At 33.6% G+C, this 13,616-nt stretch overlaps 1 protein-coding gene across 7 annotated transcripts; it reads right to left on the bottom strand.

Moving 5' to 3' along the window:
- On the bottom strand, positions 1,142 to 3,982 carry LOC18609977 (histone-lysine N-methyltransferase ATX2). 7 transcript variants are annotated; one of them, XM_018114559.1, is made up of 6 exons: positions 3,074 to 3,982; positions 2,915 to 2,966; positions 2,734 to 2,830; positions 2,289 to 2,408; positions 2,075 to 2,179; positions 1,142 to 1,471 (listed from the first exon to the last, which is right to left on the bottom strand). In XM_018114559.1, the coding sequence occupies exons 1-5, from the start codon at positions 3,088 to 3,090 to the stop codon at positions 2,175 to 2,177; spliced, it is 291 nt and encodes a 96-aa protein (XP_017970048.1). In that variant the 5' UTR covers positions 3,091 to 3,982; the 3' UTR covers positions 1,142 to 1,471; positions 2,075 to 2,174. The 7 variants fall into 7 exon arrangements, 3 of the variants coding, with proteins under 3 accessions (XP_017970048.1, XP_017970047.1, XP_017970046.1); XM_018114558.1 differs by having other exon boundaries at positions 1,142 to 1,462; XR_001926319.1 differs by lacking the exons at positions 2,915 to 2,966; positions 3,074 to 3,982 and adding an exon at positions 2,525 to 2,630 and having other exon boundaries at positions 2,289 to 2,413; positions 2,756 to 2,832.

Below are 13,616 nucleotides of genomic sequence, written 5' to 3'. Positions count from 1 at the left end.
GGAATCAAATAGGCTATTGGGGCTCTAGAGATGAACTATTTTTTAGTCAAGAAAAATTTGAATGTTGATGAGGCTACGAAAACGAGATTCTCGAAACTGCTTTTGAAGAGATCCAAACCAACACTCGAGAAGTTGGTAGACTCTCAACAGCAAAAGATTCAACGGCTTAGAGTCGAGCTTGAATGAAAAATACAATACATGGGAAAGATGATGAGGATACGTGGAAAGAGGAGGTGTTGAAGAAAAGTTTAGAAATAGTGGGTAAGTTTCTAAAATTAGGGCAAAGCAATTGGTCGATTAAAACTGCTTAATCGACCGTTTCGACAGTTTTTGGATTTAGTTAATTGGCTCCGATTGATGACTTCAGCTTGGGTGATTGATTGGCTCAATCGTCTATTTGGAACCCTTCCCCTCGACGTTTTGAATAGCTTACTCTTTTTCTTTAATTTTATTGCTATGGAGGGAATTGGAATTGAGGGAAGGGGGACGAGACGAAAGGCGGGTGGATTTACATGTGTAGCCATAACCGATAGACTAGTCGAACTGTGATTAAAATGGTATAAAGACAAATGAATTATTTATGATAAAAGGTATACACTGGCCAAACACGACCCTCCTGACCTCAAAAGTGGCACTGACCTTTTATTTATCAATATAACTCAAATGATTCTAACATTACCAAAAAACAAGCTTTTTTAAAAAAAATATTAAAATTCTGTTGAAAATACATTTTTTTGACATATTTTTAAAGAAAAAATCCATTACAAATTTTATCGATAAAAACCTCGTCGAAAATATTTTTTGTTGAAAATCTATTAAAAATTTTCAACAAAAAATTTCGTTGAAAAAAATACATAATTCATCAACTGTACCATAACAATTCCGTTAGAAATTTTCAATGAAATTTTCGTTAAAAAAGTATTTTTCACTGAAAATTTCATTGAAAATTTCTAATGAAGTTTTTCGTTGGTGATGTATTTCCGACAAAAATTCTTTTATTCTTTTATTAATTTTTGACATGTTATGTTGATAATGCCTTTCCAACGAAAATTATCAATTAAAATGTCGACATGTTCTATTTGACCCACACATCTATTTTAGCAGTACTTAACAATTTGCCAAAAAATCAAAGTCCAAAAAGCAAAAAGAAGAATGAAAAATTGTGAATAGCCAAAGAAGCCTAATCAACGTGACAGCCAAATTCAAAATTGTATAATGTCTCAATTTATAGAAATACAAAGCAATTCTAAGCCACTAGAAATTACCGAGGCTAATTATTTGCAAATCTCCTATTACATATGGAGAATCTCCAAGTCCAGCAGGAGTTATTTGAATCCCCTGATCTTTTATGTGATCTTCAACTGAATCTATACTACCTTCATCCTCACTACTTGCACATTCACCATCATCCACATCAATTCCATTTTGTAGATGTAACATTTTTCTTGGAAGCTTCTATTGACTAAGATACCTATTTTGAACCGAATTAAACATAGACAACATTAGCTCTTACATGCAATTGCATGAGTAAAAAGAAGAGGCCATCATAGTCACCATCAAAGGCATACTCTTTGAAACTAATGTTGTAAGAATAATGTACAACAAATTAAAAAAAGGGGGGGGGGGGGGGGGGGGAGGGTACCATGTGGGAAAATTCAAAGATTGATTCCTGAAAACCAAACTAAGTAAGCATAAATGCCAACAGCCCTAATCATTCAAATTTAACAAGACAATCACATTAAATAAGTCAAAGAATAACAAATACAATAATAGTCCCCAGGCCATATGCAAAAGCATAAAAGCTAAAAATAGGGAGAACGGATGATAAGGAGGCATATGCAATAACCTTAGAAAAGCATCTATTTCAAATCATTCTCAATGTTAGCCTCGGCTATGCTTAAAAATGGACCATGTGTGAGCACAAAGCAGAAACAATTGAAATGTGCATATTAATCTCATTACAATTAGAATAAATAAATAAATTCAAAGAAAAAGGTTTTTCTTTATCATATTTCTTTTGTAACTTGGACTAAACAAACTTTTAGCAAAAAGACCTAAAAAGAAAATAACTTACAATTTTGCTTCTTCCAAGCCCCTTGTAAATCGAGGTTTCTTGCACTTCCGATGGAATGAAGAAAGAAGTCTTTTGAGAAATGAGATTACCTATTTAATTTTTATTCTGAAAATTATAACAGAAGCCAATGATATCAATCCTCAAGAGATATAAGCATAGCATCAATGCAAAACAAGAACATTACATGTCAAGCAAACTTAAAATACATAGAAACCTTGCAAATCATGGGTGCCAAAAAATTGCACTGGAACTGATCTTCCACCATAAATGCTTAAACCTTTACGATCACCAACAAGTGATTCATCTACCACGATTTCTGGCCACATAGCATGACCTGCACTACAAAGATCAAAAGATAAGCTGGTGGAGAAAAGCAGGAAATACATAGATAAATTCATAATTGACCTAAAAGAAAATTAATTCAGCATTAAACCACATGAAGATATTTACATGAAGAAAATTAATTCAGGCACTCCATCTCATCATGAGAAACATGAAATTTCAATTTCTCATTAGAAAGAATCAAATCTTCCTCATCTTCATCCTCATATTCAACCTGCATTTCAACTTGTCAAGTAAATGAAAATCCCCAATGAAGAAGTGTATCATTTACACGATTAAATGCTAAAAGAATTTGTATAACCAGATAAAAAAACAACTGAAAAGATATGAGAGGCAGACATGATGTCTATTAGTCTCCGATTTGTATCCAACAACTCGGCCAGAATAGCAATCAGCATCCAATGGCCATAAAACCTGTATTCAACAAGATTGTTGTCAAGAAGTATGTAAATTCAATGTTTATAAATTGAAACTTCAAAGAGCCATCAAAATGCTTGCCTTGCATTGCAATCCAACAAATGCTTTCGGATGAACATCGTCAAAACTCAACCTATTCAAGTTACAAATTTAACCCAGTAGTATAACCATAGTATCAATAAATATAATATATATTTAACAAATTATAAATGAAAAGAAAACTGAACAAAGGCCTTTTACATCAAGATTGCAACCATCTGAACCCAATTAACTAGGACTCCTTTTGGTTGTTGCTTTAGCTACTTACTTTTTGCTTCCAAGAAAAAAACAGTCAGAAAGCAAATTTATGATCGATCAAAAATAAACAAAAACAACATAAAGGCAACGCCATTCTAGATCAATAGTTTCACATAAAATCATGCATTTTTTTTTATCCAAATAGATATTTGCATTGTATCCAAACGCACTTTTTGCTTTTGCATATGGAAACAAAATTCAGTAGCAAATGTAAAAACCATATCAAATTTAACGAAATATATAAATCAACAATTAAAATAAGGCAGAGTCCCATATTACTACTCAGAAACATAAGAAAGAAAACGAAACAAATTTTAGTAAATAATAAGAAAAACTGACCTGACCCATTTCTTAGCAGTAGCAGAACCAGTGAAACCCAACTGCAAATTCGAAGTAGAATTATGCCTCCTTTTCTTAACGAAAATATTATTAACACTATTATTATTTTTAGAATCCCTCAAACGCGGGAGATCCAACTCACTCAAAACACTCGAATCAACCCATAATTGCGAGCGTAGACATGCAAGAACAGGGGATTGTGGGGATTAAGGTGGTGATGGTGGTAGTTGTCGATGATGAGTTTACGAGCTTTAACCTTTTTGGACATAACGTTAGAGGAGTTAGTAGCGCTGACGCAAAGAGAAGCAGCAGAGTAGATGCGGTCTAAGAAAACGTAGCAAATCAGAGTGTCGGCATCCTCCTCATCTCCTCCGCCTCCTTTTTCGAGAAATGCCATCGCTGAAAGAGACAGTGGGAAGGGAGGGTTTTTGGAAGCGAAGAGAAAAAAAGAGAGGAAGGAGTTTTTTTAGGGTTCTAAATGGGATTGAGATTGGGGGGGGGGGGGGGAGGAAATTAAAGGGTTTTGGAAGGAGCAGGGCGGGCTTTCTGCTTTTCCCCCCAAAATTATCCCCTCATCAATTTGCTTAAACGCTACAATTTTATGGCTATTTACTGTTATTCTCTTTATTATCTAACTATACTTATAAATTAATAAAGACAACAATTTGTTTTTCTACTCTAGTGCAAATGCCTTCTTTTGTTATTCACAATAAATAGACTGAAAAAAAAAACAACCCTTCATTTTTGTTTTCCTTTTTTATTTATAATAAGTTAAATGCTAATTATGTAATTCACAAAATTTGAATTGACCTTAAACATAATTTAGTGCTTTAAGCGTGTAAATTGTCTTGTATAAAAGATTTCAAACATTCATAGTTTTTTAAAGAACTTCATCTCTTTTCGTAATATAAGTCTTTTGCTGTAAATCTCCTATCTCAACTCTGTACTTCTTTTTTTATTCGATTCTATATTATATCAAATTATTCAAAAATTTCCAAATGATGTTAGGTAAAAAACAAAAAAAAAAATTGAAGGGATTTGTTCCGTAATTGACATTTTACCTACATTAACTCATTATTTGTAATTATGCTTAAATTGGCCACATGTTAATTACTCGGTCTGCACAAATTAAATTTTTGTTACCATTTTATCACTAATTTTGTCATTAAACAAAAAATTTTAATATTTTAACGATTTTCGTCATTGGATTTTGTCACTAATTTTTGACGTCAAGATAAAATTTTGGCACCATAGTTGCCTGATTTTCTTGTAGTGATTTATATATATATATTCCATAGCTATGATTCTAATTTGTATACACACATCTAATAAACTAATATATTTTATTAATAAGTTTATTATATATCTGTCTTCTAAATTTATACTAACCAATATTACTATGTACATAAAGTATTATTACTTTTTGTTTAATTTATTATTAGATCTTATCATTTATTTTTATAAAATTAAAAAAATTATTATGTTCTTTTTATAAACTTTTTAATTTAATAAAATTAATGAATTTGGAACTATTAATTTGTAATTAATGATTCAATAAAATTTTCAAAAATATAAAAAAAGTAAAGGCAAACATATTTAAATTTTTAATATTATAAACTTCGATATGTATATATTTGCTTTTATTAATATATTTTTTTTATAAAAGATTAATAAAATTTATAAAATTCTTAATATATTTTATATAAAAAATTTTAAAAAATAGTTACCAACAGAATTTTGCAACGGAATATTCTATTGAAAAATTTTGTTGGTAATAGCTTTTCCCAATGGAAAATTTTGTTAGAAAGTTTAGTGGATTTTAAATTTTTTGGCGCTTTCAACTTTCCAACAAATTTCCTACGGATAATTTTTTGCAAGAAAATTCCAACAGAAATCCATTGAAAATTTCGTCAGAAAATATGGAGGGAGTAAATTTTTTTTGCGCAAAAAAAATCTAAGATAGATTTCCAACAAAAATATTCCAACAGAATATTTCTATTGGAAATCTGTCGGAAACCCTTCGAAAAAAGTCAAAATAAATTTCTGTTGGAATTTCGTTAGAAATTCAAATTTTTTTCGTCGAAAAAAATCTGTTTTTTTGTAGTGTAACCTTTTCATCCTCACTGCTCAACCTTGTCAATTTGGTTTATTATCGTCTTTGAGGACAGAATTCTTTCTGATACACGGGATCCATTAAATATAACAAGTGCAGAGCATACTTAAGGATCTGATCTCACGAGAGAACTGTGAATATTTCCTTGTAATAACCCTTAAGAAAATGAGAGAGGATTTAGAGATTCATGTTTAGAAGAAACACACAAGTTTTATTTATGGAGGAGTTCTGTCTCTTATTACAAGAGATCATTTGCTTTTATAGGCAAAGGAGCTAGATGCAACAAAATTTACACAGTAAAAGGATAAGTTTAAAGATAAAGCTAAGGCAATAATTATACATTATCTGACATATTGTCTTGTAATGGTTGAAAGGATAAAGCTAAGACAATAATTATAAATAGGCTGTCTTGTAGTGGTTCATCAGTCATAGTTTGTCTCTGGGTCAGAAGTAAGATTGAGTTTCACTATCATTTGTTGTTTTCTTTCTCTATAAATATACATGTGCAAAGAAAAGTCTTTTGGGTCCTTGTCACAATGTCATTTGCACATTTCACAAGGTGGCTTAGAAGAGTGTGTAGCCTTGTCTTCAAATGACTATGGCTCAGAAGAGTGTGCAACCTTGTCTTTAGATGACTGTGGCTTAGAAGAGTGTGCAGCCTTAGCTTCAGATAACTTTATGGAGAGTTATGCAATCTTATCTTCATTGATTTCTCCATAGTCCCATGGGTCTTGAGACCACTCACAAGGGTTTAGGATTCCTTCATTGTATTCTTTTAATGCTACTTTGATTTGATCATGATAAGGTCCAAGTGTCTCCGAAAACTAGTCCCATAACATTTCTATTTCTGATGAGGGCTAGATATGATCTGGGATGATTCTATTTTGTTGGCAGATACATCTCTAGAATTCCCTGTATTGCTTGTCAAGTTATTTGATATTGCAAGGAAATGACTTATATGTTCATGCTGAGGGAATGGTACCAAGTTGAGTGGCTTTTTCATGTGTGAGAAAGTATTGTGGCTTGTAAAGGATAAAGATGATCATTTGTTTTTTCTTTTGCGTTTCTGAAATGATTAATTCCCTCCAATGAGAGAGTGGGTAGAATCATGTGAGCATGTCCACAAAATTTTTTCGCCATGGCTCAATTTATTGATTCATTGCTTTTTTTATGAATTCAAAGAAATCCATAATATGAAGCTGGATCCCAATGTGGTACTTATGGGTTAGGTACCAAAACATCCATTTTAATTCATCAGGAAATTCCATGAATTCGTAGTGGAAAGGGTGGATGAAGGCCATAAGGTTTCAAGATAAGATCACCATATTTTTGAAAAACTTCAATTTGGTACTAAAAAATCATCTGTTTAGTTTTTTAGTGAAATGTTCCTTCTTGAACTAGTCTAAGAACTTTAAGAAGATAGTCAGGATGGAGGTTTAGAGCTACCAAGCTAGAGGAGGAGGATGATCTGGTAATGTATGTTCCTAGTTTTGGTGTAAAGCTGAAGGGTTTTGGTTTTAGATTGTACATCATGATTCTAGGTTCTTATGATGGTCTGGACAAGAAATCTGCAAGATGTTTTGTTTTTCCTTTGATGTGTTTGGTTTCAAACGAATATTTTGAAAATCATTCTACCCACCTTAACAATTGGGGATGTGGGACTGTCTTCTATTGAATTTCAGCATCTGAGGAAAAGAGGACATATCCATTTCCACTAAAAAGTGATGGCCAATAAGATGAAACTCAAATTTTGTGATTGCCTTTTTGATTGCAGGGATCTTTTTAAAAATGGAATGATAATGCATCTCAGAGTTTGAAAATTTTCCACTTTTGTATGCATAAATGTATCTTTTACCTTGCTTTTTTTCTGAAAGAACTGTTTCCCAATATTTGTCATTAACATCGGTTTGCAGGATTCTTTTGCCATCTGAAGGAATCTGCAATGGTTTTAAGTTTTGTAACTTTTGTGTAAGATCTTGGATTGCTTTGGTTTGGGCTGGTCTCTAACTTGGAGGATCTTTCTTAAGCATTTTTCTAAGAGGGTTAGTGTACTTTGAGAGCTTGGGGATGAAATCTCTGAGATAATTTACTATACCAAGGAGCTACTGAACTTGCTTCTTTGTGAGGTCTTGGTTGGGGAATTTTAGCAATTTTTGTGAAATGTAGGGGTTTGGTTGATATTTTCCCTAGAGTATATGCATTCCAAGGAGGTCTATCTTAGACTTGAATATTTGCATCTTTTTTTCTGAAAGCATAACTCCGTTTTTAAGAACTAGTTCTGAAAATTGCTGAAAGAGTTGCATATGGCTTTCTTCTGTTAGATTGAATAAGAGAATATCATCTATGTAGATAAGAGCTGAGTTCAAAATAGTTTGGAAGATTTTGATCATGGCTTTATGAAATAGTGATAGTGCCATTTTAAGCCTACAAGGTAGAACGGTCCATTGGTAATGATGATTGGGTATGAAAAATCCTATTTTTGGCTTGTTTTCAAGACTAATTTCTAACTACCAAAAGCCTATTTTGAGGTCAAATTTTGAAAAAAACTTTGCTTGAGCCAAGCTTGAGAAGATTGAATTCTTGTTAGGCAGAGGGAAATTATCATTAAGTAGAAAATGATTCGTAGGCTAGTAGTTGATAACCAATCTCAGTTTGCCTCTTGCTTGTTTTGCTCATTTGTTAACATAAAAGGCCCATTGAGAATTTGATGGCTCAATTAAACCTTGCTGTCATAATTCCTTACATTCTTTTTTTGCTAGGCTTTGGTGTTCTGGATTCATGCCTGAATGACTTGCTTTGGTGGGATTAATATCTTCATTAAGCTTGAATGGAAGCTTAACAAAGAATTCAGGATTCTTCCAAAAAGGATTCTTGAATTTTTGAAGAAATTTTGAATGAGAATTAACACAAGCCTTTTGTTTGAGAGTCTCAACTATCATCTGACTTTACTCTCTTAGTTGTTGGAGGGAATAGAATTTTGAAATCGGAACAAAGGGTTTGAAAGAGTATTTGTATCTGATCCCATCTGAAAGTATTCTCAAATGATGACATTCATGATAAATGTCAAATCCAATAACTATATCCTTCCTAGGTAGCCTTGACCCTAGTACTTGGGTTGTGATAGAGCATTGAGGGAAAAACTAGATAGTGATTAGCTTACTGATCAGATGAGTAGTAAAAGTCTGATTTGAAGTTGTCTTGAAATACCTTTCATAAGGTATCTAGAATTCTTTGTGTAATATTTTTGGATTCATTACTATCTTTGCCGTACTAGTGTCAAAGAAGTCTATTACAGGGATTGGTTGGCTGTATTTTGACAGGTATATGGAAACTGGTATGAAAGGTACTGGTTGATCAGGCAAGTTTTGAATTTTTAGTTGGAAAAGAAAATCAGGTTGGGGTTGTATCATGAAGAAATCTTCAGTTTCGGTGTCTAAACTAAGAGTGATAGCTTGAATGGCAAATAAGGTCTTGTTTATGGGTTCTTCTTCCACCGAGAAGATTGATTCAAGATCTTCTTCATCTAGGTTGATTCTAGTCTTTTGTTGGATGTCTTGGAACATCTTTGAACTTCTTTTCTTATTGGTAGGACATTGTTTGGCAAAATGCCCTTGTTGGTTTCACTCTTTTGCTTGGGAGTCTTTTCTTGAGATATTTCCACTTAGTCCTATATCTGTGATGTGAGGGATAAGCCCTAGCTATTTGGTATCTTCTAAAATGCTTTTTTTCTTTTCATCTTGCAGCTACAGTCTCTAAGTTTAGGACATCTTATCTGCCATTCTATTCTTTCATTAGCTCTGTCTGATTCTTTGTTTCTCGTAGGGTAATCTTCGACTACTTTTCTCCTATGGCAGATATCTTCTTGAGCAACATGGACTTCTTGCTATATTTCTCCAAGAGTTAGGGAAGAAATGTCTTTGACATTTTCAAACTCTTCTTTTTGCAATTGCAATGGTAGACTAGACACCATGCTACAACCTGAGTTGTGAGCCTTCCTCCCCTCGCTTGTTGTAGTCATCAGCTTGAGCCTTCCTAGCTTTCCTTGCCAATCACCACCTTCCCATAATCTACTGATCGTGATCGATCATTGTCATAACCCAAACTTAGGAGTTTGTGACTGATGCACAGGTCCAACAAGTAAGGCCCACGAGACGTCGAACAAGCTTCAGAAATTCAATAACATACCATATAGCCAAGGGACTTACGCATAAAATATTCTTATAATATAAACTTAAATTCAAATACATAAGATCATCCTTGACACATTGTTCAGACATCATATTTAATACAATATTCATAAGGTCGTACATTGACCAACAAACGGTTTTGTCAAGCTCGGCTCTACAATATGTTTATTATGCCATTCTTATATAAGAATGCATGTTTGCTTACTTGGGTACCTCGAAAATCGTTAAAGGACGACAATGTACCAAATGGTACAATTAAGTTGAATTAAGCCTCGAACTAGTCCAAATGGAAATTTTAAGATGAAATTGAGAATTTTAAAACCCCAGAATGACTTAAAATGGTGATTCGGAGTTCGAGGACCGATTTGGAGTCAAATTGAAATTTTCATAACCTAGAGGCAAAATGATCATTTTGCCATCTGAGGTTAAAATTGGAATGTTGGAAGAAGTTCTTGATCAAGATTGACTATTTAGAATATAATTTGAGTTTGAGAAGTGAAGAATTTTAATTTCGACATTTTTTTGAGGATAAAGGTAAAATAGTCATTTTGCCACCTCGAGGGTAAAATTGTAATTTTACACCACCTAACACTTGTCCAGCACATGAATTTTACCCAATATTATCATGGATAATTGAGAAAATTTAAGCGGTGGAGAGAGATTGCTTAATGGGTAAGTATGAACATGGATCAATGGAATGGTGACACATGGTAAATTTTTGTCCATTTAATATTTTCCTTATAAATTAGCACAAAATCAGCCTATTTCTCTTCATTATGGCTGGCCAAAGCAAGAACAAAGGAAGAAAAGAAAGAACAAGAACCTTAGGTTGAAAATTCAAGAGAAAATTGGTGGATTTCAAGTAATCAAGCAATTAAAGATAAAATTTCTTGATTTTGACTTGTGATCTACCTTTCCAATACATTCTTTTGCATTTTTCATAGTTGAATCACATGATTTCATGATGGGTATCTTGCTGGCTGAACACTTAGAGAGAGGTTTTGATGCTTGATTTGGTTAGATTTCAATGTATTTTAGTGTTTTTAGTTGATTGGTGATGTGTAGCATGAAAATCAAGCAAGAAGAATTCATGTTCTTCCATCACCCATCATTGGTCGAATTCTCCACGTAGAATATTGATAATGATTTTGATTTTATTTCAAGTGATTTGGTTAGGAATTAGTGATTTATAGTGTGAGAATCAAGCAGGAAAAATTATAGTGTTGATGCACCCACCATGGCCGAATTTTTCAAGAGAAAATGTGAGGATGATTTTGTCATATTTCAAGTTATTTAATTTGTGTTTGATGATTTGGAGTATTGAGAGAAAAATGGAATTATTTGGAGTTAAATTGGACACATTGGCCAATTAATCGAATGATAGATCGAATTAGGCCAATACTGTTTAATTTAGGTACACAATTGAATTTGTGTAGAATACCGTGTTTAGACAATAATCCGAACAATTTACATCCCATTTCATGCATTAATAAAGAGCCTGAAATAGATTTATAATGGCTTATTGTGCATTATGTCTAGGTGGTGAGCATTCTGGCAAAAGTAAAGAGATAGTATCCGAGGATCAAGAATCGGAGTACTTGGACTTCGACTCCCGAAATAGTGAGTAACCTTACTATCGTCTTAATTATCTAAAGTGATTTTTATCTGATTTTGAGATTTTATGGAAAATGAGTTTAAATGGTAAATCTTTATGTTTTATAAGCAAAATGTGATTCAACGAAAATGATTTTATAAAATTGTCTTGAAATTGAAAGATGATTTTGAAAATGGAGTAATTGGAGACTAATTGTTGTGTTATAAATCATGGTTTGAATTGAATGGCTTATGATAATATTGGCATGAATGGCTGAATTGGTATTTATGTTGAAAATCTATGAACTGTTAAATTACCTTGAGAGGCTGTAAAATAAAATAATTGCCATGTCATGCTGTTGAATTTTATTGAATTGGTGGATTATATATTGGTCGCTGCAGTGGACGAGTTCCATGGACCAGCCTATTAGAGGGGCATGGTTACCCTATTATAATCATACCTCAGTATGAAAGGCGCGGTTGGATAACTCTTGAGGTTAAAACTTTAGAGTTCACTTCAGGCCAAACCACCACGTGAGGGTGAACTCAATTAACGCCAAAGAACGATTATGCTTTCAAAATAAAAACATGATTTAGGCGTACATAACTTTTTAATAGCCTTGGCGGTTTCGGTTGGGATAGCCCTCGACCAAGGTATCCCTGATAACTGAGTATGAGAATGATTTTGGCACTGTAGACACTAAAAAAAAAGATAATAAAATTTTAATTAATTAAAAATCATAAAATAATTATAATATAAAATTTAAAAAATTAAAAAAATTAAAAAAAAGTAAGTACGTCTGGCAGGGTGAGGACGCACCTTGCCAAGCACCATCTTTCTTGCCAGACGCGAAAAAATCACGTCTGGCAGAGTAGTGGAAGCACTACACTCGGCCAAAGAAGCCGAGTGTATAAAATGGACCTGTAGCAACGGATCAAGGCAGAGAGAGAGGAGGGGCCAAAAAATCAAAGAGCAATTGGTAAGCAAAAACTCTTAAAAATCCTAGCAACAAACAGCAACAAAAAAAAACCTAGCCACAAATGCCATTAAACACTCTAGTTTAGCAGCAAACAATCAACCACAATCAATAGTCAAAAATCAATAAAAAAATGTAAAAAATAGGAGAAATAAGAATTGATTTTTTAGAGTGTGGGTTTTGATTTTTAGGGGGAGATCTAGATTTTTATGAGGGATTTTGGGTAATCGGTGGAGTGTTTTAGTTTTGGGTGGTTCAAATCTGGTGAGAGAGAGACCTTTTTTTTACCGTCGACTAAAAGAGAGATTTTGGGGTTGGTGTTGCCGGTTAGAAAAGAGGGGATGATTTGGGTTTTTGTGGGAGAGCAAGGCTCGGTTAGTGCAGACAGGTAGAGAGAGGGAGCTGACGTCGGAAGGAATTTGGCCATAGAGAGGGAGAGACCGGCAATAGCTGGTGAGAGCGAAAGCTTTTTTTCTGGGGTCTGATCTGGTGGCTGTCGACAAAAGAGGGGTAAGTAAGAGAGAGAGAGAGAGAGAGGATTGGGTTCCTTGGCTTGCGCCGCTGACGTGAAGACCAGCCGTAGATCGGTTGCAAAGAGTGGTTGCCGAAGCAACGGAAAGAAAGGTTGAGCGGAGGTAAATAGAGAGAGAAAGATGTCAGCACGGGGGGAAAGAAGAATGAGCCTAGTGCCGTAGCACCAGATCCGGTGAAAAGGCGGACGACAAGAGCCTTGGTTCCCATCGTCGATGGGGAGTGGAGAGAAGAGAGAGAGCTAATGAGAGAACAAAAATGGAGATTTTTTTTAGATAGAGGGCAACATAAAAGTCAGGAACAAGAATAACAGAGAGAAAAAGACGAAAACTATACCTCAGTGCAGAAAAAGGCTCCAAACGACACCATTCAAGAGAGGATAAAGTCATTTCTTCAGCTACCCACGGTGCGCATGGCAAAAGGGTTAAGTGGGCTATGATTCTTGCACCCGGGCTGCCATCTAATTCCAAGTGAGGTAAAAAAAATCACTTTTCTTTTATAATTTATTGTGTTTTGAATGGATTGGGTTTATTGTGGTAATTGATGATATATAACAAAATTAAATCATTTTAGTATAATGCTTTAAAATCTTCAAATAGCATTCTGTAATTTGGAAAATTAGTGTGAGCAAAAGTGCAAAGATGCAAAGGTTAGAATGACAAGAATTTCATTTTAAAGATGATTAGTTAAATACAAAAAACAAAAAATGAAATAGGTAAGAATAAAAATAGAGTGTTTCATAATAT

The sequence above is a fragment of the Theobroma cacao genome, chromosome 2, assembly GCF_000208745.1.
Source record: "Theobroma cacao cultivar B97-61/B2 chromosome 2, Criollo_cocoa_genome_V2, whole genome shotgun sequence".
Taxonomy (NCBI): domain Eukaryota; kingdom Viridiplantae; phylum Streptophyta; class Magnoliopsida; order Malvales; family Malvaceae; genus Theobroma; species Theobroma cacao.
This window is presented reverse-complemented; position numbering and strand designations above follow the sequence as displayed.

Coding starts and splice junctions, on each gene's coding strand:
- LOC18609977 (XM_018114557.1), bottom strand. Junction 2,831..2,914: donor TTGTTGGATTGCAATGCAAG/GCAAGCATTTTG, acceptor TGTTGAATACAG/GTTTTATGGCCATTGGATGC. Junction 2,409..2,733: donor CTGCCTCTCATATCTTTTCA/GTTGTTTTTTTA, acceptor TTTGTAGTGCAG/GTCATGCTATGTGGCCAGAA.